Consider the following 26405-nt stretch of genomic DNA (forward strand, 5'->3'; position numbering starts at 1 on the left):
AAATGAAACTGAATCCCTTTCTCTTGCCATGCACAAAAGTTAACTCAAAATGGATCAAGGAGCTTGATATCAAATCAGAGACACAGCGTCTGATACAAGAAAAGTTGGCTACGATCTACATACTGTGGGGTCAGGCTCCAAATTCCTTAATAGGACACCCATAGCACAAGAGTTAACAATTAGAATCAACAAATGGGACTTACTCAAACTAAAAAGTTTTTTCTCAGCAAAAGAAACAATAAGAGAGGTAAACAGGGAGCCTACATCCTGGGAACAAATCTTTACTCCTCACACTTCAGATAGAGCCCTAATATCCAGAGTATACAAAGAACTCAAAAAATTAGACAATAAGATAACAAATAACCCAATCAACAAATGGGCCAAGGACCTGAACAGACACTTCTCAGAGGAGGACATACAATCAATCAATAAGTACATGAAAAAATGCTCACCATCTCTAGCAGTCAGAGAAATGCAAATCAAAACCACCCTAAGATACCATCTCACTCCAGTAAGATTGGCAGCCATTAGGAAGTGAAACAACAACAAATGCTGGCGAGGATGTGGGGAAAAGGGTACACTTGTTCATTGTTGGTGGGACTGCAAATTGGTGCAGCCAATTTGGAAAGCAGTTTGGAGATTTCTTGGAAAGCTGGGAATGGAACCACCATTTGACCCAGCTATTCCCCTTCTCGGTCTATTCCCTAAAGACCTAAAAAGAGTATGCTACAGGGACACTGCTATATCGATGTTCATAGCAGCACAATTCACAATAGCAAGACTGTGGAACCAACCTAGATGCCCTTCAATAGACAAATAGATAAAAAATGTGGCATTTATACACAATGGAGTATTACTCTGCATTAAAAAATGACAAAATCATAGAATTTGCAGGGAAATGGATGGCATTAGAACAGATTATGCTAAGTGAAGCCAGCCAATCCCTAAAAAACAAATGCCAAATGTCTTCTTTGATATAAGGAGAGTAACTAAGAACAGAGTGGGGAGGAAGAGCATGAGAAGAAGATTAACATTAAACAGGGATGAGAGGTGGGAGGGGAAAAGGAAAGAGAAGGGAAATTGCATGGAAATGGAAGGAGACCCTCAGGGTTATACAAAATTACATACAAGAGGAAGTGAGGGGAAAGGGGGAAAAAACAAGGGGGAGAAATGAATTACAGTAGAGGGGGTAGAGAGAGAAGAGGGGAGGGAAGGGGAAGGGATGGGGGATAGTAGAGGATAGGAAAGGCAGCAGAATACAACAGACACTAGTATGGCAATATGTAAAAATGTGGATGTGTAACTGATGTGATACTGCAATCTGTATATGGGGTAAAAATGGGAATTCATAACCCACTTGAATCAAAGTGTGAAATATGATATGTCAAGAGCTTTGTAGTGTTTTGAACAACCAACAATAAAAATTAAAGAAAAAAAATAATATCAACTCCAAATACAAATAAATGACTATCAAAATGTTAACAAACTCAAATGACTTTGAATATATCTTTTTCCAAGTCTCAGTGGAACTAGTGAGAGCCAAATCATGAATAATCTCATCTATATCATGTTTCCAGAAGCAACCCCTAAGCTTGATTATCCTAAGGAGAAAGTTAATAAACATTCAATAATAATTGGCATTTATATAATCTTATTTTTGCTGACACCTTAACCAAGATTAGTAGAACAAAACTGGTTGTAACATTAATGCAATTATCTCAAAAACAAAAGAAGGCCTATCAGATTCACAACAATGTTGCATCGTCTGCATTTTCTGGTTTATGCAATTCACCACAATGAAGATCATCAGGTTAAAGCACATGTGTTCATTGCAGACATTAGGTTCAGGACACACAGTGATTTTCCTTCTGGGTTTAAGGAATGTGGTATTGGGGTGTTTTATTGCCTTGGAAATGGAAAGTTAATAATTATGTTCACCAGTAGGGTATGTGGGTGCCCCAATCCAATCATTACTTACACAAAAACTAGAAGAAAACACAGTCTCAGGAAACAGACTCAGGAAAACACCTCATCTCCTCTAATAAAGAGGCATAGGATGCAATTATTCACCCATTTCAAGTGAGGCAACAAACACTTAAAATACTTGGCAGTTTTTCCAGCTATGCAATTTACATGTCAATATTCCTATTATGTTAAAGGAAAGAGCGATGTGGTTCGCAACTTCATTAAGAGGCTTGTTGCTTTTTACCAATTGATTCAATATGGAAACAAATATCCAGTTATTGATCCATTTTCCCCCATGTGGTCTTTGTTATGGGTTCTCTTACTAGGTTTTCTAAGAATATCTTTCAATATTTTCATAAGTCACAATTCATGGCTTAAAACCAGTTTGGGAAGGGGTTAGAGGACTCCAGAAGAGTAACAGACTCATGCCTCCAGAGTGAACTTGGTTCTTGTCTTGCTTCTGATTACAATGCATACACTTCCTAAAGCTCTCAAAATTCATAAATCAAGCCCTCAAGAATTCCTGGGTGGCAATTCATGGGTACATACCCCTGACAGGAGAAAAGGCAGTGCTGTAAGTTTTGAGAAACAGTGGTCTATAGCCTGACTGGGGTCACAGCACTGACCTTCACTAGCTTTAGGATTCTAATACTAATACTAGCTGCCCTCTTCTGACTGACCACCTGCCATCACCGGGTACTATGCCAAGCATTTCATATTCACTATTTCATCTAATCCACTAAGAAAGATATCTTTGGCCTGCGTTATTTCCCTGTGTTTTCAGATAAGACGTCTGATGTTCAGAGAAAGTAGTAAGTTGCCTCAGATTACCAAAGAAAGGAAGTAGCAGATCTAACCTGAGGGTTAAAATGACTCCTAACCACCACACATAGCTCTAGGTATTTTACCTTTGAAATTTTCCGAGGGCACCTTTCTTATAGTTGATCTCACATAGATGCTGTGGAAACCTATAAGCATACACAATATATGCAATTCCATGGAGTCCCTAAGTGCTACACAAATGCACAAGCTTTGTATAATTCCAAAAGCTTTTGGCTTCAAGTGACAGAGTATATGTCTGAAACTGGATTAAGCAAAAAGAATGCCTTGGCCCACGAAACTAGCAAGTCCAAGGCTGAATGGAGCATAGCTGGACTCCACGGCTCAGACAAGCTGTAAGGCTCTTCTCTCCCCAGTTCTGAACTCCACTGCCTTTCGCTCTAACTAGATTCCCAGGTAGTCTTCCTCCCTGGCGACAGGACTTTCAACCTCTTCTGTGCATAGGAAAATTTAAAAAAAATTCTCTTGCATGCTCCAGCAAATGCCACAAATTACTTCTGATTATGACACAGGCCCACTCCTGAATCAATCACTGGGGTCAGAGGCTTGAGTGAGATACCTGATTGGTTTAGGTGTGAGTCACCTACTGGAGCCCACGTTAGAGGCCAGCACTAAATCAGCTTCCCACAGAAAACCTGGATCCGGGAGAGAGTGGTTTCCCCAAGGGAAATGGAGCTCTCTTACCCAAAGAGAGAAAATGAATATTGAGAAGCCACACAGAAAAAAACATCTGCTGAAACATTTTAATAAAAATACTGTACATCTTATTTGTAAGACTGATAGAGAATGCCTAATAAATAATATTAGTTAACTAATATATGTAGAGTGTTTCAGAGATAGAAAATATTTCTGTATATAGTGCATCGTTGTATTCTTATTATATCCTTACCAAGTATAAATATCATTTCACGGACCAGCAAACCGAGTCTCAGCATAATTAAGAGACTCACCCAAAGCCATTCAATTGATAATCAAAGGCAGAACTTAGATCTAGGTCTTCTGGTCCTAGCTCAGCAGTCAGTACTGCCTCCTACCTGAAACCTCTGAGAAGTGTTGGAGTGAGGGGAATTCTGTGGATTCTGATTAAATGTGAAGAAAATTCACCTTAAATAAGACATTATAAGTATAAACATTCAGAGAGCAACACATTTTTCCCCTTTGTCCTGGAGGAATATTAAATTGTCCCTTTGAGTGAGAACATTGGCCACCAAACTTGCCATTCCAATTCTTGTTTACTATATTTGGACTTTACTGGTAGCAATATAAACTGTTGGTTTGGTCTTTTGAGAACGCAGTTTGATGATAACTTCAAGGCCCATAAAAATGTCCATGTCTTTTGATTTGAAATTCTACTCCTGGATACTTAGCCCATGGAATTGATTCAAATAAATGAATAAAAAATCTTGTGTTCTAAAATGTTCATAGTAGCCACGTCAATCATAACATTGAAAGTTTAGAATTTGCAAAGATAATAAACGTAACATGCCTAAAATTATGCCTAGTGATCAATCAATATAGACTTCTACAATTCCCTACTTATACTTAGTATACTGTGTGTATGTGTACATGCACCAATGCATTGGGGATTGATCCCAGGGCTTGCACACACACTCTACTGCTGAGCTCCCCCGGCAACCTCTATTTCCTGATTATTCTTGATTGTTCCATCTGCATTGAAGGTTCTTTACCTGCAGATACCTGCATGATTACCTCCCTCCTTTCCTTCAGGTCTCTGCTCTAATGTGACCTCATTCAAGAGGAACTCTTCAAAAGACCTTCTCTAAACAGACACCTTCATTGTCATTTCTCTGTCTCCTTCCCCTGCGTTATTTTTTAGCCCTTGTTTCTCTATCACATATTTTACATATATTTGTGGAGGTTTTGTTGTTGTTGTTGTTTTTGTTTTGCCTTTCTCCCCCCACCCCCTAGGAGAAGGCAAGCCCCATGAGGACAGGGACTTGGATTACTTCATTGCAACACATGCAGCATCTAGAACAGTACCTAGAAAGCTATTGAAAGCATTTTTTTTTTCTGTCTGTATTCTTGACCTTCACTCCTTAGTTTCCATATTTTTTACTTTCCAAAAATCTTCATTTTGCCAATTCCTTCTCCTGTGTCAGAAACAGAACTCCAGCAGAGGTAAGAAGACATTTCTGACGAGCAGATCAAGAAGACCTGACAATTGGTCAAAATACCAAGAGCTGAATATATGAAAACAGACTGGAGTTGCTTTTTTGGGGATGGTTATGTAAGATAAAAACCTGATGGTTAGTCCAGACCTGGATGATCAGCTCACGAGAAAAGGATGGGGATCAAGGACTGAAGATGTCTATCAAATCAAGAATACGCTAGGACTTCACTAAAGATGGCCAATCAACCTCAGAGAGACACAAAAGAATTATTTTCAGGAATCTTGACATAGGAAAAGAATTTCTGGAGACAAAATTCAACCACTTGTCCATTTGAAATGCCAAGGAGGAATTTCATGAATGAGGAACTCAGATTCAAAGCAGAGATCCCAGTCACTGGGATACACTGAGGACTCATACACAGGTTCACCATCTGTCCAGGGCTACCCTAGAGGGAAGCTAACTCCCAGGAACTTCTGGGGAAAAGAATTCCAAAGTCTGAGCTTGTCCCTCCAGAAAAAGAATTACAGGTGCTGGCCTTTGGAGCCCCAAGCATGCCAAACACAGATGAAGAGGGTAGACCTAAAAACAAATGGGAAAGGGGAATTCACAGACATGATGTCTTTGTAACGCATGGACCCAGCTATACTAAACTATATTTCCCAGAATTCCTGCCCTCCAACGTATCCAGTTAGGGAGGACCCAAAAACATTCTCCAGCAAGATTTGGAGGCTGGAAGTGAAGCAGTGCCTTTTTATTTTTTTATGCTCAGAAGATCAAGGCAGACATTTTCATAGCTTTGACCTATTGTTTATCTACCATCACATTGATGTGAGGTAGTGATGACCAGACCCATAATTTACATTTGGATAAGGTACCTCCAGGGCAACTCTACCACATTCTGGATCCTCTGGCATCTTCTCCCACTCCTTGGCCAGGTGTATGTTTGCCTCCACAATGAAGTACCCTGCTTCTCCTGCAGGGCACTTATGTCAATTCTGGGGACTGTAAAAACTGACAGGGTTTCAGTTTGTCCTCAAGGGTTCTAGCTCATACTGTTTGGATTTTAACTGATCTTTGTTCTCCCCCAATTTTATATTATTAAGCAAAAAATTATTTGATGATTCAAATTAAAGACCAGTAAGGCAGACTGCATTCAGGGGCATTATTATGATAAGTAATCCAAGAGGTCTACTGCAATAAGATTCTGAAATGGAGAGATCAGACTCAATTAAAAAAAAGTGGAAATGTATAGCCCAGAAGAGAGAGTGGGGTCAGCAGAGAGAAAAAGTATTAAGCTCAAACATCACAGGGAAGGGGAGATTCTGGTTAAACTGCCCACCAGCATCTTTATGAAGGCAGGACAGGTTGATTGGAAGGCCCCTGGTGGGTGGTAGAGGATGAGTGACCTGATCAGTTACCAAGGTTGGAACATTCTGGCTAAATTGACTTAATAGGATCCTTGCTAAATTTGAGCAATGTGAAGACAACTGTGAAAGCCCAAAAACTAAAGCTTAATTGAAAAAGAGTTCAGAGGAGCATCACTAGAGTTTTATCAAGGAAAAGAATCTCTGTCAATCTCCGTCTTCCCTTTCCAACTGTTTGCAGGCTGACTTCAAAATCTAAACAACAGATATGAAGACAATGGCCTGATAGAGACTACTTACCCAGCTCCCATAATTGGGTAAGATTATATCTTTATTTTAAGAAAATCACATATACACAAATTATGAAGCCATATAAACATGTACACATAGAAGCTCATATGTACATATATGTGTAAGTCTGCACATAAGTGTGCATGAATAATATTACATATTGGTTCTATTTTTCTAACTGAACTCTGTCTAGTACGTAGGGGATCTGGGTAGAGAACTGATATTGTTCAATAAAATCTATTATAAGTTAATTTTCTCTCAAAAACATTAAAACCTAATGCAATCTAATTAACATATAATTTAACTATTAGTCTATTGCCCATAAGACAAGATAAACAAAAGTCAAAAGTACAACAGTAGAAAATACCTGACAAGGAAAAAATCATGTAAAAATTGAAATTATTTAGTCTTTTAAAATAAATACTTATCAGTGAGGATGAAAATCTATTCTAATGGATAGCATGGAACTCATTCTCACAGACCTTCTGATGACCCAGCAATAAATTTTTCCTGAGCATATCATTTTCAATAAATCTGATTCTGTCATTTGACAAAAAGTTTACAAGTTCTATTACTTAACAATCTAATTAACTGGTTGTGAGACTGAAGAATATTCCTGCAAAAAAAAAAAGTGCTGCCTTTGTAGCTCAAGTTATTAGCTTGGGAAAGTGGAATCACTCAGTAATTGAATAAAGGATAACTATAAATATTTAGTAGCCTTATATTTTGATTCAGCTCTGCATCAATCTGTCTCACTGATAGATCCATTAACCATTTAAGGCTGGATTGTGGGGTTTGAACATGCTCTGAATTATTCATTTCACCATAAAACTGTGCCAACATCTCTGGAAGGCAAATTTGTTGGTAGTAAAGTTCCATTACTTGCCTTTATAGTAGTAGGAGAAAAACAACCATATATCTCTCTAATGCCCTGGATCAGAGGAAAACGCTCTGTCTATTGAGAAAATTCCAGTCTTCATAATGAAAATCTGAACAATATTGCTATCCATAAAGGAAGGCAAACAAACATTTTCAGATTTCTCTTGGTTTGATGTCCTGGTCAAAGCAAACACTTGGACTCCTATACTCCGTTTTAAGATAAAAATACACAAAAGCAAGCATGAGCAATGGGTTTATAAACAAAATCAAATGAATTCAAATTATTTTTACCTTTATATACATCTGACCAGAAAAGAGTTGATGAGGGAAACTTTGAGAGGACTTTCTGCCTTTTTTAAGCTGACATGAATCAGCATTTATTCCATGTTCAGATCTGGGATAATATTTTTAACACACATCATCTTTAATCTGTGTCTATGCTATGTGGATGTGCTGGGTGAATACCATCATCCGCCCTCATCTTAAAGGTGAAGAAAGTGAGGCTCAGAGTTGAACAACTTATTGCAACTTCATTAAGGTAGAGAGTGATGGTGCTGACTTCTACATTGGCTCTATCCTCAAAGCCTGTGTTTCTAGTTACTCCTCTGTACAGTTTCAACTTCACAAAGAGTAAACATAGAAAAGCCACAGAAAAACACGCTGCTTTGTGTCTTTGGGATATGGTTCTTGTACAATTCATCTAACACTAGAGAACACACCAACCCCAAACATCATGGTTATGTAACAAGGATAATCTCATAATTTCATATATATGTGGGTCAAGAATTTGGAAATGCCTCAACTTGGTGGTTTGGGCTTGGTCTAATAAAACTGAGGGGTTTTTTTAGATGTCCACTAGGACTTCAGTCATTTGAGACTTAACTGGAGCTCCAAGATCAACTTCCGATGCAGCTCACTCAGATGGCTGCCTATTTGACCCTGTATGTTAGCAGGATGCCTGTTTCTCTCCATGTGAGTCCCTCCAAAGGTCTGCCTGAGTGTCCTCTCAGTATGGTGGTTGGCATCCCCCAAAGCAAGCAATCCATGAAACCAAGAGGGAAGCTGTATATTCTGTTGGTCACACAGATCAAGTCTGATTCACTGTGGGAGGGAACCACACAAGGGTGTGAACACCAGGAGGTTCTGGGGGGCCACCTTGGAGTCTGGTCACCTAGATCCTCCTGCTACTTTCAGGCAGTTAGCAGATTGCATTCTGTCTGTGATAGGGTTGCTATTGTCTCTCTGGCCATGCTGAGTTAGAAAGTGAGGGACTTCTTGCAAAACTACTGAACCTCAGAGTATCTTTAGCTAGTGAGTGAATGCCAGCAACTGAAAGCAGGTAAGCTCAGACTCAGCTACAGAAGGTCACAGAGGGAGTGTTTCCAACCTTATTTGGAGTGGATGGCCACAGTAACAGAAAGACAGCAGTTAGAGAAAGATACCTTTAGAAGATGAACTTCAGACAGAAAAAGAATCAGCATGAAAAAGGCAGTAGAGAGCCGAGCACAGAGGAGATGTCAAGTACAGAAGGAAAAAGGAATAGAATAAAAACTGAACAACAGGCAAAAGGGTACAGAAAGAAGGAAGAGAAAGTTTAAAAGGATTTGAAGCAAAGCCATCAAATACCAAAAGAACGAGGCACTGACTGTGAGTTGGTATGGAGGCCTTGTACCTGAAGCACCCGGCACACCATGAGGGCAGAGAATCAGAAAGAGGCCACAGAACAGGACCAGGATGCACACACTGCAATGCAGGCATAAAAGAAGGAGCATCCCTTGCTGAAGAGGACTTGTGATCACAAGTAAACCCAACCTTGACAGGGTATACTTTAAAAAACTCCTATTTGCAAAAGTAATATGTGTGCTGAAAATTCAAACAGTACAGAAATAATAAAAAACAGAAAATAGAAGTTTACCACCCCTAAAGATAATTACCACTTAGAATTTTATATATATTCTTTCGAGCCTTTTCTCACACTATACAGCCACAGAAATACCCAAGGTTGCCATGTACATATGGTGTTGGACTTGCTTTTTTACACATAATAGTAAAGCTTTGACATTTTTCTATACCGGTCCATAACTAAAGAAACGCCCCTAATTTTTTTTTAGTTTCTTTGTAGTCTATCTTATGAATTATTATTTAACCAATCTCCTAATGAAGGACACTTGAATTGTTTCTAATTATTCACCACTACAAATAATGCTTGAGGAAACATCTTTATACAAACGTCCTTGGATATCTGTGGGAGCATTTCTATGGAAAATTCCCAGAAGTGAGCTTGCTGGATCAAAAAGTAAGCACATTTGAATTTTTGGTAGATATTGCCTTCCTGAAGGATTATACCAATTTGCATGTATGTATTGAACATTAGATGTCAATGGTTAGCTTCCAAATAAACTCAACTATAAGCTCATCTTGCAAATTAGTTATTTTCAAATAGTTCTGAACCAAGTGTGTCATGGTAAAAATTCCATGCATTTGAAAAAAAGTCATTACAGTATAAAGTAAATATGTCAGATGAGCAAGTCATTATACTTACTCAGGTAATTTTGTATGTGTTTCCATAGATTTGAGATATACACATTGACATGTTCCTAGCTACTATACAGTTCAAGTCCCAAAGCTACAGTGTCTCCTTGACTTCCCTTTCACTTTCCAATTCCTCACATTATTCAAGAATTTCTTCTACCAAGAAAAGGCATCTGATAAGCCACAATTATGCTAGTGTGTACTAACTTCATTTGCAACCCTGAAAGTGAGTATTTTCATTTTAGAATTTCATGCAAAGAAATTGATTTACAATGGTATTCTTTCTGATGCAAATGATAAAGAGATTTCAACAAATAGAAGGGATGATGGAAGTAGCTAAAGAAAATTTAACAATTACCTGGAAACTACATTCAGTAAATGAATTGAAGGTTCTGCCATTATCTGTTGTATCTGTTGAATATATCTGGTGGTGTAAGTTTATAGCCCTGATAAATAGATTAGCATCTACTATTAAATATTTTCAACTTTGCTGGTAGATCCAAAATAGTTACTACCCCCCAATTTTCTTCCTCTTCCTGCCCTCCCACCCTCCATCCACCTCACTTTGGAGGATTTGGAATAGCCAGGGGAGCAGAGCCCCAGCTCCTTCCTTAATCCACATAAGGACTGCACTCAAAGTACGATTGACCTCCTCCTGGGGACTGTACAAGTCACCACCCAGGTGCTTTCAAGGCTTGAAGGAAGTGAAAATCAGTGCCGCTACACTAAGAATCCAGGACTAGTGAATAGGTTAAAATGTCATTTCAGACCCATCTTCAGGATAATGAGAATGCTTTTTACAATATTGTTTTTCTTCTTGCTAGTTCTTTTTGCACTTCTGCCCTAACCATTTCACTCTCTGGTGGTTATTTTTGTTCATGTAATTTTAGGTAAGCATTAAAGCACCCATTCAATATCCATTTGCCTTTAGAAATCACTACCACCTCACATATCCCTCTCATCAAATCTCACTCACCAGCACCCAGCCTGACCATCAACAACTCCAGTGGGAGGAGTGGGGGGCAAGGAGAAAGAAAAAGGGAAAACTAAGCTCAGAGACAGTCAGGGCTATGTCGGTGGCCTGGCTGGCCCAAGTGCTCAGGAACGGATTAACTCGGATTCTTATGGAGTGATCTGCACCACCCCAGCCCAATTTATAAAATCAACACACTCAGTTGTAATCCTAAATAAAGATCCCCTTTGAGAGGACAGGGAGGGGCACTTTCAGAACGAGATAAATCCTCTTCTTAGCAAATAATGAATGGGAATAATACTCAAAAGCATCATTTCATGCACAGTGAATTCAAAGGCCACAGATTAGAATATAAGGTGGTCACTATCTTACATTCACTCTAATAAACTCTGTTCCTCTTATGGCGGGATTGCAGGGGAGATATGCGTTACTTGGTAGACAAAATGCTTGTGACTTTTTCCTTGAAAATTTTGAAGTCATGAATCTTTGCTTCTCCATTCACTCAGCACCTGTTTATGAGAAGCTGTGCAGACAAGTCACTGTGTTAAAATTACTTGGGAAACTGTCCTGAGTGCTGAAAAAAACATATGCATGAAAGGACCCAATAACCGCCCTTTGTAATTAATAAACCTCATTTTTAGAATAGTTTTAGGTTACAAAAAATGGGTAGGAAATATAAAGAATTTTTTGTATATACTCCATCCCCCACATGTACAATTTCCCTCACTATCAACATCTCACCATGTACATTTGTTACAATCAATGAAATTATGCTGACACCGGTATTTGTTCACTTTTTATAACTATAAAAATATTCTGAATCTGGGCAATTTTATAAAGACTTAAAGGTGTATTAATCTCAGAGTTCTGGAGGTCCAAGGACATGGTACCAGCATCAACTTGGCTCTTGTGAAGATCTCATGGTTGATGGCATTTCAATCATGGGAATTTATATGAGAGCACTTGCATGGCAAGACAGGAAGCTAGAGTGAGGGGTCTCAACAATTCATCTTGAGAACTTACTCAGGGTCCCTTGAGAATTAGTTAAATCCCTTCCAAAGGCAGTGTCCTCAATGACCCAACCAACTCCCTCTAGGCTCCACCTCTTAAAGGTTCTATTACCTCTCACATCACCTTACTGGGACTGCATTCCAACACATGAACCCTTGAGCAGCCACTCAAACTATACCCAACCACAGCCCCACCACAGTCCACAGTTTATGTTAGGGTTCACTCTTGGTAAACTAATGCTTGTTGGCATGAATCTACACTTGTGGTATCATGCAGAATAGTTTCACGCCCTGAAAATCCTGTGTGCCACTGACTTACCCTTCCTTCTCCCCTAACCTCTGGAAACCACTGACATTTTTAACTGTCTCCACTGTTTTTCATTTTCTGCAATGTCATATCATTGAAATCATAGGTGCAGCCTTTGCAGACTGACTTCTTTCACTTAGTAATATGATTTAAGGATCTTTCATGTCTTTCCATAGCTTGACAGCTCATATCTTTTTTGTGCTGAACAATGTTTTATTCTCTGAATGTACTATAGTTTGTCTGTTCACCTACTGAGGGATATTTTGGTTGCTTCCAAGTTTTAGTAATTATGAATAAAGTTTCTATAAACATGTTTGTGCAGGTTTTTGTGTAGACATAAGTACTGATTCATTTGGGTAAATATCAAGGAGTATAATTGCTGGATCATATGGTAAGAGTATTTTTAGTTTTGTAAGAAACCAGCAAGCTGTCTTCCAAAGGGGCTGCAATTTTTTGTGTCTCCATCAGCAATTAATAAGAGTTCCTGTTGTTATACATTCTCCTTACATTTTGATGTCATCAGTGTGTTGGATTGTGACTATGAGATATGCTGTGGTATCTCATTGTGGCTTCAATTTGAAATTCCCTAATGATATATAATGTTGACACATGCTTCCTTGACATTTGTATGTCTTCTTTGGGAAGGTTTCTGTTTAAGTCTCTTGTCCATTTATAATAGATTCTTATCGTTGGGTTTTAAGAATTCTTTGAATCTCTTTGTATATAAGTTATTCATAAGATTCATATTTTGCAAATATTTTCTCCCAGGATTTGGCTTGAGGATACAGGAGCCAGATATTTCCTTTCTCCTACATGAAGCTGGAGCTGGCTAGAGTTGGGTATTTCCCTTTCCTTGGAAGATTGGGCTTTAATAAAACTCAGCAGGTTGGGTTCTACTAGAATAGTTCCCCTGAAGGAAGGCCTTGCTAAGAAGAACAGAATGTTCTGCCATATTTTTAAATGATTACTTCTCTCTATGCAAGATGCACAAGGCGATTTTTTTTTTATTCACTGTGAGAACCTGGTGGACCTCCTGGAGGTAAAACTCACAAATATGTGCCTTTCTATGACTGGGTCCTTCTGGAGTTTTTAACTCTCAGACTCACCCACAATGAGCTTCCAGCAATTCATTAGATACAGTTCAGGTTTTCCTACCCCAACACTGATCCTCATAGAGGTTTCTATTCTAGTAAGCTGGGATTCTCTGTATCCACCCATCTGTCTCTCCAATTGTGAGGGCAGCAGTTTACCCCATGACTCGACTTACCAGGTCTAAGGAGAGTTGATTCTCCGATTGTTCAGTTTTTTTACTTGTGGCAGCTTCTAACTTTAAAAGACATGGTTTTTTAAAAAGTATATTTTTATAAATGCCACTAGTAGAAGACATAAACAAATCTTTTGCCAAACTTGTAATTATCTAGCAGACAATTGCAAGATGGAGAAAGGATGACAGAGCTTTAGGCAATGGATCGGTATCCTGACCCACAATTTGTTGTGGACCTTCCACAATAGCCTATTCTGTGCCTTGCCAAAGCTTCCAAAGGCTTGGCTTAAGAGTTATACAGAAATAAGAGAATACAGGATCAGCTTCAGAAACCCAAGAACAGCTTTGGAAACTCTGCTTATTAGACTCAAGTGAGACAATTAGGAGGCAGTTAGTATGTTAATACCATGATTCTCTCCCACTTAAGACAGTATAGTGTGGCAGAGAATGCTAGCTAACACCCCAAAATTTATGCTTTCCCTTCCCTAGTGTGAATTTTACAGGGAAGTGACTATCCAATCATAGATATTTCCTGGAATCTCTTTAAATATATATATATATATAATTTATTTAAGTTATAGGTGGACACAATATATTTTGTTTTTGTGTGGTGCTGAGGATCGAACCCAATATTTCACGAATATTAGGCGAGCACTCCACCTCTGAGCCACAACCCTAGCCCCTCCTGGAATCTCTTGCATCCAGGAATGACCACATGATTTGTCCTCACCAACGGAATGTGAGAAGAGATATGTAGGTACTTTTTCCAGAATTCTCCATGAGCTGAAAGTAAAAGAGATGCCACAAGACAGAAGGGAACGCAGGTGTCTGAAATATCATAAGTAAAAAAAAAAATTCCCAGTTAATACATATCATACCATTATAATGAGAAGAAATAAACTTTGTTAAGCCATAAACATTTGGAATTTATTTATTATCACAGTTAGTTTTACCCTAATGAATAAAGAGAAGACTAAACTTCGAGGAATTTTTATTTTGTCTTTTGGGTCAGTGATACTCAAACTTCAGTGATCATATACTTAGAGAAGTTGTTTGAAAGGCTGATGCCTGAGAGAGGGGCCTGGAAATTCTGATTCTGCAGAATCCATCAGAGATGGCTCAGCGATTCACCTTCTTCTTTACTCTTTCATGGCTGATATCATTAGTCAACCACAGAACTCTATATTGTTCAACATAGAAATGATCACAGAATACCTCTAAACACAAGCAACTACTAATAATTGGCTGTGAACTGAAGCCAACTTGCTATTGCTGCCTAAGTCTTAGAGCTGCTCTTAATTTCCTGGAGCAAAGGAGACATGTGGTCTACACAAGACCCTTTATTGTCAGTGCCTGAAAGAAAAGCTGTAAATTTTGCCCAGATTCACTGTTGGTTCTGCCCACCCTTGACCCCTGCCCTGGGTTCTGCTGGGTGAGAAAGTACAGTGAAATTCAATGATTCTGGGCAAATTAATGACATCCCTAGGATGGCAGCTGGGACTTGGGCAGAAAAGATCTTCAACCAAATTGTTTTGTGACCTTGGGAAATGTCTCTGGGTTTTTACTCCTGCATTTTTTAAAATGCAGAATTATGCTAGATGAGCTATTAGGTCCTTTTTCCCCCAACATAACTGCTTCCAGTGCCACAATTAGGGACAACCCAGAGAGATAAACTGTGTTATCCAACATTCTAAGCAAATAAAAGCTAAAGACCTCAGTGAACTGAGTTCAATGGATGAATTAATATTTGAGTGCTTACTATAAGGCTTAAAGATTTATATGCTTTATAATCCTTTATTTCATTCCTTGAGGCATGTAGGTACTGGTGTGTCTGTTTTTCAGATGAGAAAACAGACTCAAAAGAGTTGAAATAACTTGCCCAAGATGATACATCCAATAAGAACCTCTAAGCTTTCAAATATCTTTTCAAACCCAAAGTCCATTTTTTAAAAATCTATCCAGTGTCAAAAGAATAAAATAAGAATCATATATGATGCTAAATCATATGAAATCACCTAGGTGTAACCATTTTTTGTCCTGTAGAAATGGTAGTTTCAAAATTCCAACCCAATCATTCACTCTCTGGGGATCCTTGCAACACTGGTCATTCTTGAGCAGATTCGCTCTGCTCACGTGCCTTCCTCCAACCACCCACCCAGACAGGTGAACTGATTCTTACGAACTGATTCTTACTGTACTAAGCTTGGCAGGGTATTCAAAAGTGTCTCTGGCTCCTGAAAATATAGCACTTCAATCCACCAAAACACTAAAATGACAGCAAAATACCTCAAATCCTTGTCTTGATTTTCCTAGAATATGTGAAGGAGATCCACATACATGATTTCTGGTCAAACACACTGCTCTCCCATTTTACATGTCAATGCTTTTCTCTGCCTGTCCCCTCTCCCTTCCTTTATTCTGTGGATTGACTTAGATCTTAGCAAGAATCTTCTGTTTTTGGTTCAGAGAACAGGGGAACTGAGCTAGTAATTAGAGGATTCTCATTAGAGAGCTGAAAAGAGGTGGATGATTTGAACATCCTTATGGTAATAATTTCTTTCTGCTGGGCGTGGTGACACATGCTTGTGATCCCAGTTACTTGGGAGATTGAGGCAAGAGGACTCCAAGTTGGAGGCCAGCCTCAGCAACTGGGTGAGATCCTCGGCAATGTAGTAAGACTCTGTCTCAAAATAAAAAATAAAGGACTGAGGATGTAACTCAGAGGTAAAATACCCCTGGATTCAATCCCCAGTATAATAATAATAATAATAATAATAACAACAACAGCAGCAGCAGCAGCAGCAGCAATTTCCTCCATTTAATACAGACCACAGGTTTGTTTATTGTTTATTTTTTTCCGTATATATTCTTTTCAGCCTATGTGGAGCCCCAAGAATGAAGAGTTTCTCTGAATGAAGAGTTACTGTCAGTGGTGCATTTTCTACATTTGGGGAGACTGATTGACTCTCAATGTTCCCAAAAGTTATGCTCAGTATGTGACCTTCCCTTGCTTGAAATGGACTGGTTCAGCCCAGCTGTTATTCCACAGCAGCCCTCTGGCCTCCTCTTCTGTCCTACTGAAGAGACACGATGCAATGCTAAAATGAGCCACAAGCTTTTTTTTTAAGAAAAAATGTATTTGTTTTAATTAGTTACACATGACAGTACAATGATCTTGACATATCATACATTTGAAACAGATGGGATATAATTTCTCATTTTTCTGAGTGTACAGTTTGCAGAATCACATTGGTCATGCAGTCACGTATATACCCACAGCAATAATAATGTCTATTTTATTCTGCTGTCCTTCCATTCCCCCTACCCCTCCCCTCCCCTCCCATCACTTCTCGCTACCCAATGTAATGTGACCCACTTCTTTTTTTTTTCCTCTCACATCGTCATACCTGTATTCTGTATAATGATGAGGGTCTCCTTCCCTCTTCTGTGCAATTCCCATTCTCCCTCCTTTTCCCTCCCACCTCTCTTCCTTATCTACAGGTGATTTTTTTCTCATGCTCTTCCTCCCTACCCCATTTTGAATCACCTCCCTTATATCAGAGAAGACATTCGGCATTTGTTTTTTTTGGGATTGGCTAGCTTCACTTAGCATAATCTGCTCTAATGCCACCCATTTCCCTGCAAATGCCATGATCTTGTTATTTTTTTAGTGCTGAGTAATATTCCGTTGTGTATAAATGCCACATTTTTTAATCCATTCATCCATTGAAGGGCATTTAGGTTGACTCCACAGTCTAGCTATTGTGAATTGTGCTGCTATAAACATTGATGTGGCTGTGTCCCTGTAGTATGCCATTTTTAGATCTTTTGAGTATAGTCCGAGAAGAGGAATAACTGGGTCAAATGGTGGTTCCATTCCCAGTTTTCCAAGGAATCTCCACACTGCTTTCCAAATTGGCTGCACCAATTTGCAGCCCCACCAGCAATGTATGAGTGTACCTTTTTCCCTGCATTATCGCCAGCACTTGTTGTTTGACTCCATAATGGCTGCCATTCTTACTGGAGTGAAATGGTATCTAGAGTAGTTTTAATTTGCATTTCTCTGATTGCTAGCAATGGTGAGCATTTTCCCGTGTATTTGTTGATTGATTGTATATCCTCTTCTGTGCCACAAGTTGAAGAATGAAAAGCACGGTTGAGTGACCAAACTTGAGAATGCAGGAAGCATCCCAGAGCCATAGGCTAAAATTCTATTTAAATCAGATGAGCAGATGCAACCTACCCCAGAGATAATCCTTCCAAGTGGCACCCACCAATCAACCTCTGAAGGTCTGGTCAGTGAGGATCATTATGCAAGTCTTGCCACTTCGATTGCAAGGCACCAACTCTCCAGAAGGACAGTAGCTATTAATGCTTGATCCTAATAATGCCTGCATTAGGAGTAAGCCTGAAGTTTTACAAAGACTGTCATTTGCACAGTTCCTTGCTTCTCAAAGAATCTGGGCCACAACCACAGGCTACTCCTGGATAGTGGTTCAGAGGGAACCAGCTGAAATCACAGTTTCCCCCCTAAATTTTCTGAAAATTTAAAGTTTGTATTTTTGAAACAAGTGTATATTCACATGCAAACTTGAGAAATAAAACAGATCCCTTGTACCCTTCACTCACTTTCTCCTCAAGGGGAACATCTTGCAAAACTGTAGCATAAGGTTACAAGGAGGAGATCAACTTTGATAGGCTCAAGGCAGAACATTCCCATCACTACAGGGTCCCTCACTATTGCTCTTTTATAGCTACACCTACTTTCTTCCTACTTTTTCCCCTTCCCCAGCCCCTTGGAACCACTAATCTGTTTCCCATCTCTATAATTTTATCATTTTGAGAATGTTTTATATGTGGAATCATACAGTATGCAAACTTTTGGGATTGGCTTTTTCACTCATCCTAATTCTATAGACATTTATCCAGATTGTATGCATCAATAATTAGTTTCTTTTTATTACTGAAGAACATTCCAAAGTACAGATGTATCACAATTTGTTTTATTATTCACCCTCTGAAGAACTGGGTTGTTTCTAGTTTTTGGATATTACAAATAAACCATCTATAAACATTTGTATTCAGGTTATTGTGTGAAGATAAGCCCTCCTTTTCTAAAAAAAATACCCTAATGTGCAATTTCTGCATCTCGTGTTTTTGGCATTATCAGTTTTTAAATAAACTACCCGTTTTTTATAGTAGTTGTAACATTTTACATTCCTACTTGCAATTTATGAGTGATCCAGTTTCTCCACAGTCTCACCAACATTTACTATTGTCAATATTTTTTATTGTAATGATTTGGCAGGTGTGTAGTGATATTTCATTGAGATTTTCATTTGCATTTTCTTAATGGCTAATAATATCGAGCATCTTTTCTCTTCATGTGCTTATTTGCCATCTGGATATCTTGGATGAAATGTCTCTGTTTTGTTTGCCCGTTTTCTAACTGAATTTTTTTTCTATTAAATATTGAGCATTTTACACACCCTAGATAATAAATATTCCTTTCATTGGTCTACAGCTTGTAAATATCTTCTTTCAATCTGTAGCTTGTCTTTTCAATGTTTTTAACAAGAATTTTACAGAACAAAAGGTATTTAAGTGTAATGAAGTCCAATTTCCCAAATTTTTGTAATTTGGGTCATACTTTGGTGTTAAGTCAACTTTTTGATTGGCCCTCGAGCCCTAATGATTTTCTGTCACCTTTTTTCTAAAAGCTTTGTAAAGTTGAGGGCTTACATTTAAATCTGTGATCCAACACAGAAAACCTTTAGATAGCTGTTCTGTTCCAGTGTAAAGACCTCACCTACACCAGCAAAACCCCTGTGGGGAGACTAGATTTGATCCTCACCAGGCTATAATGAGGCACCCCAACACCCTGCCAGAATGATGTTAGAGGCAGCCAAGTTGGGAGCCAGAACTTTCCCCCTTGCCTACCAGTAAGAAGCCTCCTCTCGGTTCTTCCTCTGCTATGGTTTAAATATGGGTGCTTCCGAAAAAACTTTCTTGCATTGTAAGACAATGCAAGAAAGTTTAAAGGTGAAACGATCGGGTTATAAGAGTCTCAACCTAATCAGTGTATTAATACCCAGATAGGTATTAACAGGGTGGTAACTGTAGGTATGCAGGGTGTGGGGAGAGGAGTCAGGTCAGTTGATGGGGGGGTGACTTTGGGGTATATATATTGTCCCTGGTGAGCAAGAGTGCTTTCTCTATCTCACTCGCTCTCTCTCTCCTTCCGAATTGTCATATCCTGAGCTGCTTTCCTCTATCATGTCCTTCTTCCCTCATGTTCTACTTCATCTTGGGCACAGAGCAATGGAGTCAGCCATCTATGAAATGAGATCTCTGAAACTGTGAGCCCCAAATAAACTCCTCTTTCTCTAAAATTATTCTTGTCAGATCTATTTGTCACAGTGGTGAAAATGTCCTCCCAATCACACCGTGTCAGTGGAGACCCTCTGGGGACCCTGAATTTGAGCCCCATTGGACAATAAGGAAGCACTCCCCTCCTACTCCCCACTGGGGTGGCATCAAAGGAGATCTACTGGAGAATCAGGACTTTCACCCTCATTAGCAACGGCAAGGTCACTCACACTGAAGTGTCAGTAGAGGCCATGTGGGGAGCTTGAACTCCCATTCCACCCACAATGAGAAGCCCCCTTCCTCAGATGTTAGCTGAGGCTGAGTGGAAAATATGGCTTCTACCTCCAACTGGCAATAATTAGACAATGCTCTCTCTTCCTCTGCCAGCACAGTGTCAGATAAAGCCAGTTAAAATATGAGGCTTAAATAAAATTTAGAGTCCCATAACATAATTTGAAAAAGTCCAGTTTTCAGTAGAAAGTCACTTGTTACATCAAGATCTAAGAAGATTCCAAATTGAATGAAAAAAAAAAAAAGACAACCAAAATATGTCAAAACCAAGATAACACAGAAGCTAGAATTATCTGAAAAATTTTAAAATAGCTTTGATAACAATGTTTCAACAAGCACTCATGAACATGCTGGAAACAAGTAAAAAAAATAGAAAATTTAAGAAAAAAAATAGAAGAACCAAATAGATTTTGAACTGAAAAATACAATAACTGAAATAGAAAGCTTGCTGAATTAATTGAACCATAGAATGGAGAAGGTAGAAGAAGGAATCTGTGAACTGAATGATAAGATAGTAGGAATTATTAAATATAAGCAGTAGAGAAAAATAGATTGAAAAAACAATATATTCATACTTGTAGAAGAAAAATTACTAAAACACTAGTGGTTTTAAGATATAAAAGGTTGTGAACCACCTTAATGGTAGTAGGTCTAGACTGAGGAGATATAATAATTAGAGGATTAGAAGGTAAGCTTCTATTTTCCCATCTGCTAAGTTCTCCTTGCTGGCTGCCAAACAAGTTGGCCTATCATTTTGGCCTCTTTTGGTCCAATGAACAGGTGAAAGAATTACTGAAACGTGAGTAAACAAAGCAAATGAGAATGGAAGCATAATACTTTTTGTGTTAAATACAGCATCTGAGTTTGGCAAGATCATGTTCACCAGGAACCATTGGCATTCAGGAGATATTAACTCTAAAATCTGTAACTCTCAAGGGGCATTTCTCACTTTTGCACCCAACCTTTTAAAAATCCTCTCACGATCACTTCTTTAGGAAACACACAGATTTGATGTACACCACTTTTCTTAACCAATTCCTTTGCTATAGCATCCAGTAAGGTTAAAAACATGAATTATTGAAGAAAGACAAAGCCACTAATCTACTTTCTCCAGAAGAAAACCACACATCATAAAATGTCAGAACAGCATGAAACAAAGACACCCATCAAATAAATGAAACTCCCCTCAGCCAGCATAGCACCAATATGTGTCTCCTGGCATGCTCTGCCAGCCCCTGAGTACCCCTGGAAAACTTAGGATGGATGTTCTCAATACTCACAGAGAATCTAGGTGATTTTTTTCCCTTAACGAAAACAAGAGTACTTTTTGAAGGAATCTTCAGCAACCCCCCTTTATTAGACTTTGAAGAGAGGTCATGTTTGTAAAAGGATAGGGGAAGATTAACTGGATTCTTCTGTTCTAACAATCTTCTCCAAAATGGTGGCATTAGCAAAACTCCCTGTACAGAACATTTTCTTCTTCTCAACTCTAATTATAGATCTGAAATTCAGGCAAAGTGAAAATAAAAAGATTCTGAAGGAAGTAGATTGTGCCACACGTTAACATGATCTGATTGCTGTCCTTGCCTCTCATTCCCAAGTGATCAAGGAGCATGAAGGAAGTGTAGAAGTTCCATACAGGTCAACATGAGCAGGCCCAGATGGAGGAAAATTGTGAGAAGAAAATTTGGGGGGATCCCTCACTTCTGCCAAATTCCTTGCTCCCCTCTGACACCACCAGTAATATTCCCTCTTATAGTGTTCCATTAACCTCTTATCCACCCAGCCCAGCTTCTCATGGTCTCTGATTGTGACCCCCAGGAAGGAGAAACACCAAATTTTTGATGTACCACTCACTGCTCTGACTATGAAAACTTTCCCATTGTCTCTTTCCTGCTCCAAGATACTGTGGTCAGTCAGCTGATTCACTGATAATAAAACAGATAAATGTTTTCTATTAAACTGAAGCAAGCTTAATGGGTTGCTTCTCCCAGAGCATGTTTTTATTAATAGAGTGCAGGTGCCTATTGACAAGAGTTAAGCTCCTGGAGATAGCATTTCAAATTTAGAGGCAGGGCAAAGGGGAAATATTTGGATGTAGCCCTCAACTCACAACATAGGCAATCACCTTATCTGCTCATGCCTCAAGACTAACACTATGCACAGATTATAGATAAAAAAGAAAAAAATGGACTCACAATGGTTACAATGGGAAACTCTAAAGTGAGGATTGGAGGAGAGGCTGAATTTTTAAGATAGATGAAAATTCAGAAAAATATTTGTGTGATTTTTTCATTTTTCAAGAAATGTCAAAAATATCAAAATCACAGATCATTACAGTTGAAAGGAACCTTAATAATTAACTGTTTTTACCTCCTTCATTTCTCTCAAAGGAAGAAAATGAAGCTCAGAAACTTGCTCAAGTTTGCACAGTGAACTGGGTGCAGTAAATCACTCCTGTAGTCCCAGCATCTTGGGAGACTGAGGCAGGAGGGCCGTAAGTTCAACACCAGCCTCAGCAACTTAGTAAGACTGCATCTAAAAATAAAATTTAAAAGGGTTGGGGATATAGCTCAGGGTAATTAGTGCCTGTCAGGTTCAATCCTCAGTACCAAAAAAATAAAATAAAATAAAATAAAATTACACAGTGAATCCATGTCAAAACCAGAATCAGAATTCCATTCTTGTTGACTCCCAGAGCTATAGTCCTTCTAGTACACCTCACATCATTGATGGCATACACTTTCACACTTTCATGGATGGTCACTTGATACTTGTATCTGACAAAATATCCAGGTATGAGAAAGAAAATTTCCAATGCTTTTATCCATATAGCATATGTCATCATGTCAGAATTCTGAATTTTTTACATTTTAATTCATCCCCTTCTATTTATAGAGTTAAAAGAGGAACTCTAATCAATGTTAACATAATTTTTGTCTGACAAAAATCAAACTAAGAGTAAGGACACAGAGCTAGGTAGATTCTCTAAAAGGCACATGCAGATGTGATGGCCAGATGGCTTGGTGATGTCAATTTGGAAAATATCCCATTAAAAATGAGAAACTATAATGCAATTCATGTACAAATGAAATTAGCCCTTTCCACATAGATGGCATGGGAAGGACAACCCACCACATTAAACAGAGATGAATAACCTCCATCCACCCCTCTGAACATCACATCATGTCACCCTGCCCCCAAGAGTTCTAAATACTAGAAGGTCGTAGCTTCTTGGATCACTGTTTACTAATTATCTCACGGCTGCTTTCCTAGCAAAGAAAACACCCCAAACCCTGCTCTATCTTAACATTAAATGATGCACAAAGCCCACTCCAATAGAAGACCAAAATGGCCCAGGGATATATATTAAGCTTGGAATAACACTGTCAGCATTAATCTTTCCAGTTCTTCTGTGTGGACACAACTCTTTTCAAGTAGTATGGTAGCTAAACTACTATCTGCAGTGTGGACTTGCAGTGATACTGGAAGAGCAAAATCCCCAGATCCACTTAGGTACCATTGACAACCACCCATGTCTTTAAAGAGGACAGTCACTTTCTGGTCCATCTCACTGTCTTGCTGATTTTGTTAGAATTTGCATATCTTTTATGGGGATATGTCCTCCTCATTAACGTACCTCTCCCACCCCCAGTTTTCATTAACTTGAAAATAAGAACTGTAATGTTCAGTTGATAGAATTCAGTGGGGTTTGTTAGTTTGGGGGTTTTGTAATTGTTGTTGTTCATTTTTTTTTAAATATTTATTTTTTAGTTTTAAGTGGACACAATATCTTTATTTTTATACGGTGCTGAGGATGGAACCCAGTGCCTCACACATGCCAGGCGAGCGCGCTATCACTTGAGCCACATCCCAAGCCCCTGTTGTTGTTCATTTTAACCAAAGTTTTCTTCCATTTTTATAATGAGACTATCTCTAGTTATTATACTCTGATGAATTCCTCCACCTCTTTTTCCCCCCTAAAAATATTGCAATTCCAGAGAAACAGAGAGGCCAGTTTCAAAAAGTAATATAAATAATAGGATCACATGCTTTAATTCCACACTGTCAGGAATTTGATTTTCTTTTTTTTTTTTTTTTGAAATTTAAAGAAAAAATTTATTGAAGATTTGAAAAACAATTCCTAAAAGATTTGACTTTTCCAGAAAACTGTAGCTACACAATGCATTGCGTCTATCATGTTAAAACGTGCATAAGACACAAATACAAAAACCATGAAACAAGCCACCATTCTTCAACAATTTGAGCAAAGATATAATGCCTAAGGAACAACATGGATGACTTGCGAAGGATGGGCTCTTTACTTTAAGCACCATTAAAAAAAAAAAAAGGAGCACAAATGGATGAGTGTGTTCAGTTATATACACTGAATTGAACCTTTGGCACTAGGAATCAGAGCATTTTGTCATATAGCATTAACACATATTATAAAAGTGCGTAGTGTCAAAGGAATAGAACCACCAGCATTCAAAAGCAGCTTTGTCAACTAGGCAAACACTCTACAGCATGTCTCTCTGTTGTCCATCATTGAATACACTGGTAGCAACTTTGAAATGAAATTAAAAGAAAGAAAGGAAAAAAGGAGCAGTAACCCCTTTTATTTTCTCTGTTTAAATTCAAACAGAAAACAAACATCAATTTTGTTATACACTAACATCTTCAAAGTACATCATTTGTACAAGAGAAGGACTAAGAACAAAAATGTGTTTACAGAGATCCAAACACAAGTGAATGAAGTACACCTCCTCACACTGCTTTCCGATGGTATTCAGGAGGGGCGACTTCATAATCGCTGGCACTAAACAAAGTTGCAGAATTCTTTGCCAGGTACTTGAGGAAATCATGAAGATAATTCAGTAATAAAGCAAGGCTCTTCTCATCCAGAGGTGTATAGGCCAACATTGCTCCAATTCGTACAAATAATCTCAGTAGATGTGGCGCTCCATACACCTGGGACATGGGTGCATCAGGATGATCTGCAAGGATTTCAGCATACTGTGGTCTCTCAAATTTGTAGAGCAGTTGAGTGCCCAGCATTACATTGAAGTATTCTTTTATTCCTGCCACAACTTCATTAACAGCATACTCCTTATTATCTGTGTTTCCTCGAGATTTCTTATAATTTGCATAATCCTCAAGAATAGAATCCACATTCTTCTTCGCAGGAAGATAAAAGAGCTGTTTTTGTCTGGTAATTAAGTCCCAGTCATCAACAAGCCATGGTTTTAGCTCTTCAGGAATCTTTACTTTAACTTCAACTCTGTTCATAAATGTTTCTTCATTTTCAACAGTGGGATCTACCCGGGCCCTTTTCTTCCGAGGAGGCTGAGGTGTCTCACTGGTACTCCCACCATCTCCATTTCCAGGTGTTTTCTGTTTGTTCTTTTTGGTTTTCACTTCAACATTTTTCTGTTGCAGACCAGATGTCTTCTTTCCTGGAGCAGCCCCTGTCATCTTCCCCTCTGCATACTGCTCCTGATTGGCTTTTTGGAGTTCTTGCTGTTTCTGCAGATTGGTGTCCACGTACTTGAGCACTCTGCTCTCTGGAACCCATTCATCCCAATTTTTATTCCAACCACTGTAATGTATAAAGTATTTCACTTGTTTGTCCTTTATGGCCACCTTAACGCACTTTGCTTCATAAAGGAGAGGCCCATGAAAGCACAGCACTCGCTCACCCTCTGCAATGCGCTTTCCCCGCACAAAGCCAGGAATTTGATTTTCTTCAGTTGTAGTTTTGACATCTTTCCATATCCATATATACAAATATATAGGCAAGATGGCCATGTACTTTATCCAAAGACACGTGTTGAGTGCTGGTGGAGTTATTCATAATTCATTGGAACAACAGGCATGGACTAGAAGTACTCTGAGTGGATCAGAACATTTGGTCACAAAATCAACAGATCATGATTGAAGCTGACCTTTGTGTGTATAGATCAGAGAGAAGCTTTGCACCCTGATGTAACACATAGTTCTTCCTCTGTTTTCTCTGATCTGAGACACAGCTACTAAGAAAAAAAAAAAATAACAATCCTCCATTTTCATGCTGAAATCAGCTTCAAAAGGTTGGTGAGGCAAGGTTTTCTCCTATTTATTTTTGAGGTTTCATACAGAAAGTTTCATATCTCACTCAAAGACTCCACAAATTACTGGGCAGCATATTA

General features: G+C 38.7%; 1 protein-coding gene across 1 annotated transcript; it reads right to left on the reverse strand.

Moving 5' to 3' along the window:
• Positions 1–24807: 24807 nt before the first annotated feature.
• LOC308646590 (mortality factor 4-like protein 1) lies at positions 24808–25931 on the reverse strand. The gene has a single exon (XM_081289732.1). The coding sequence runs from the start codon at positions 25690–25692 to the stop codon at positions 24985–24987; it is 708 nt and encodes a 235-aa protein (XP_081145858.1). The 5' UTR covers positions 25693–25931; the 3' UTR covers positions 24808–24984.
• Between the last annotated feature and the right edge of the window lie 474 nt (positions 25932–26405).

The sequence above is a fragment of the Spermophilus citellus genome (assembly GCF_964194105.1).
Source record: "Spermophilus citellus genome assembly, chromosome: 4".
Classification (NCBI taxonomy): domain Eukaryota; kingdom Metazoa; phylum Chordata; class Mammalia; order Rodentia; family Sciuridae; genus Spermophilus; species Spermophilus citellus.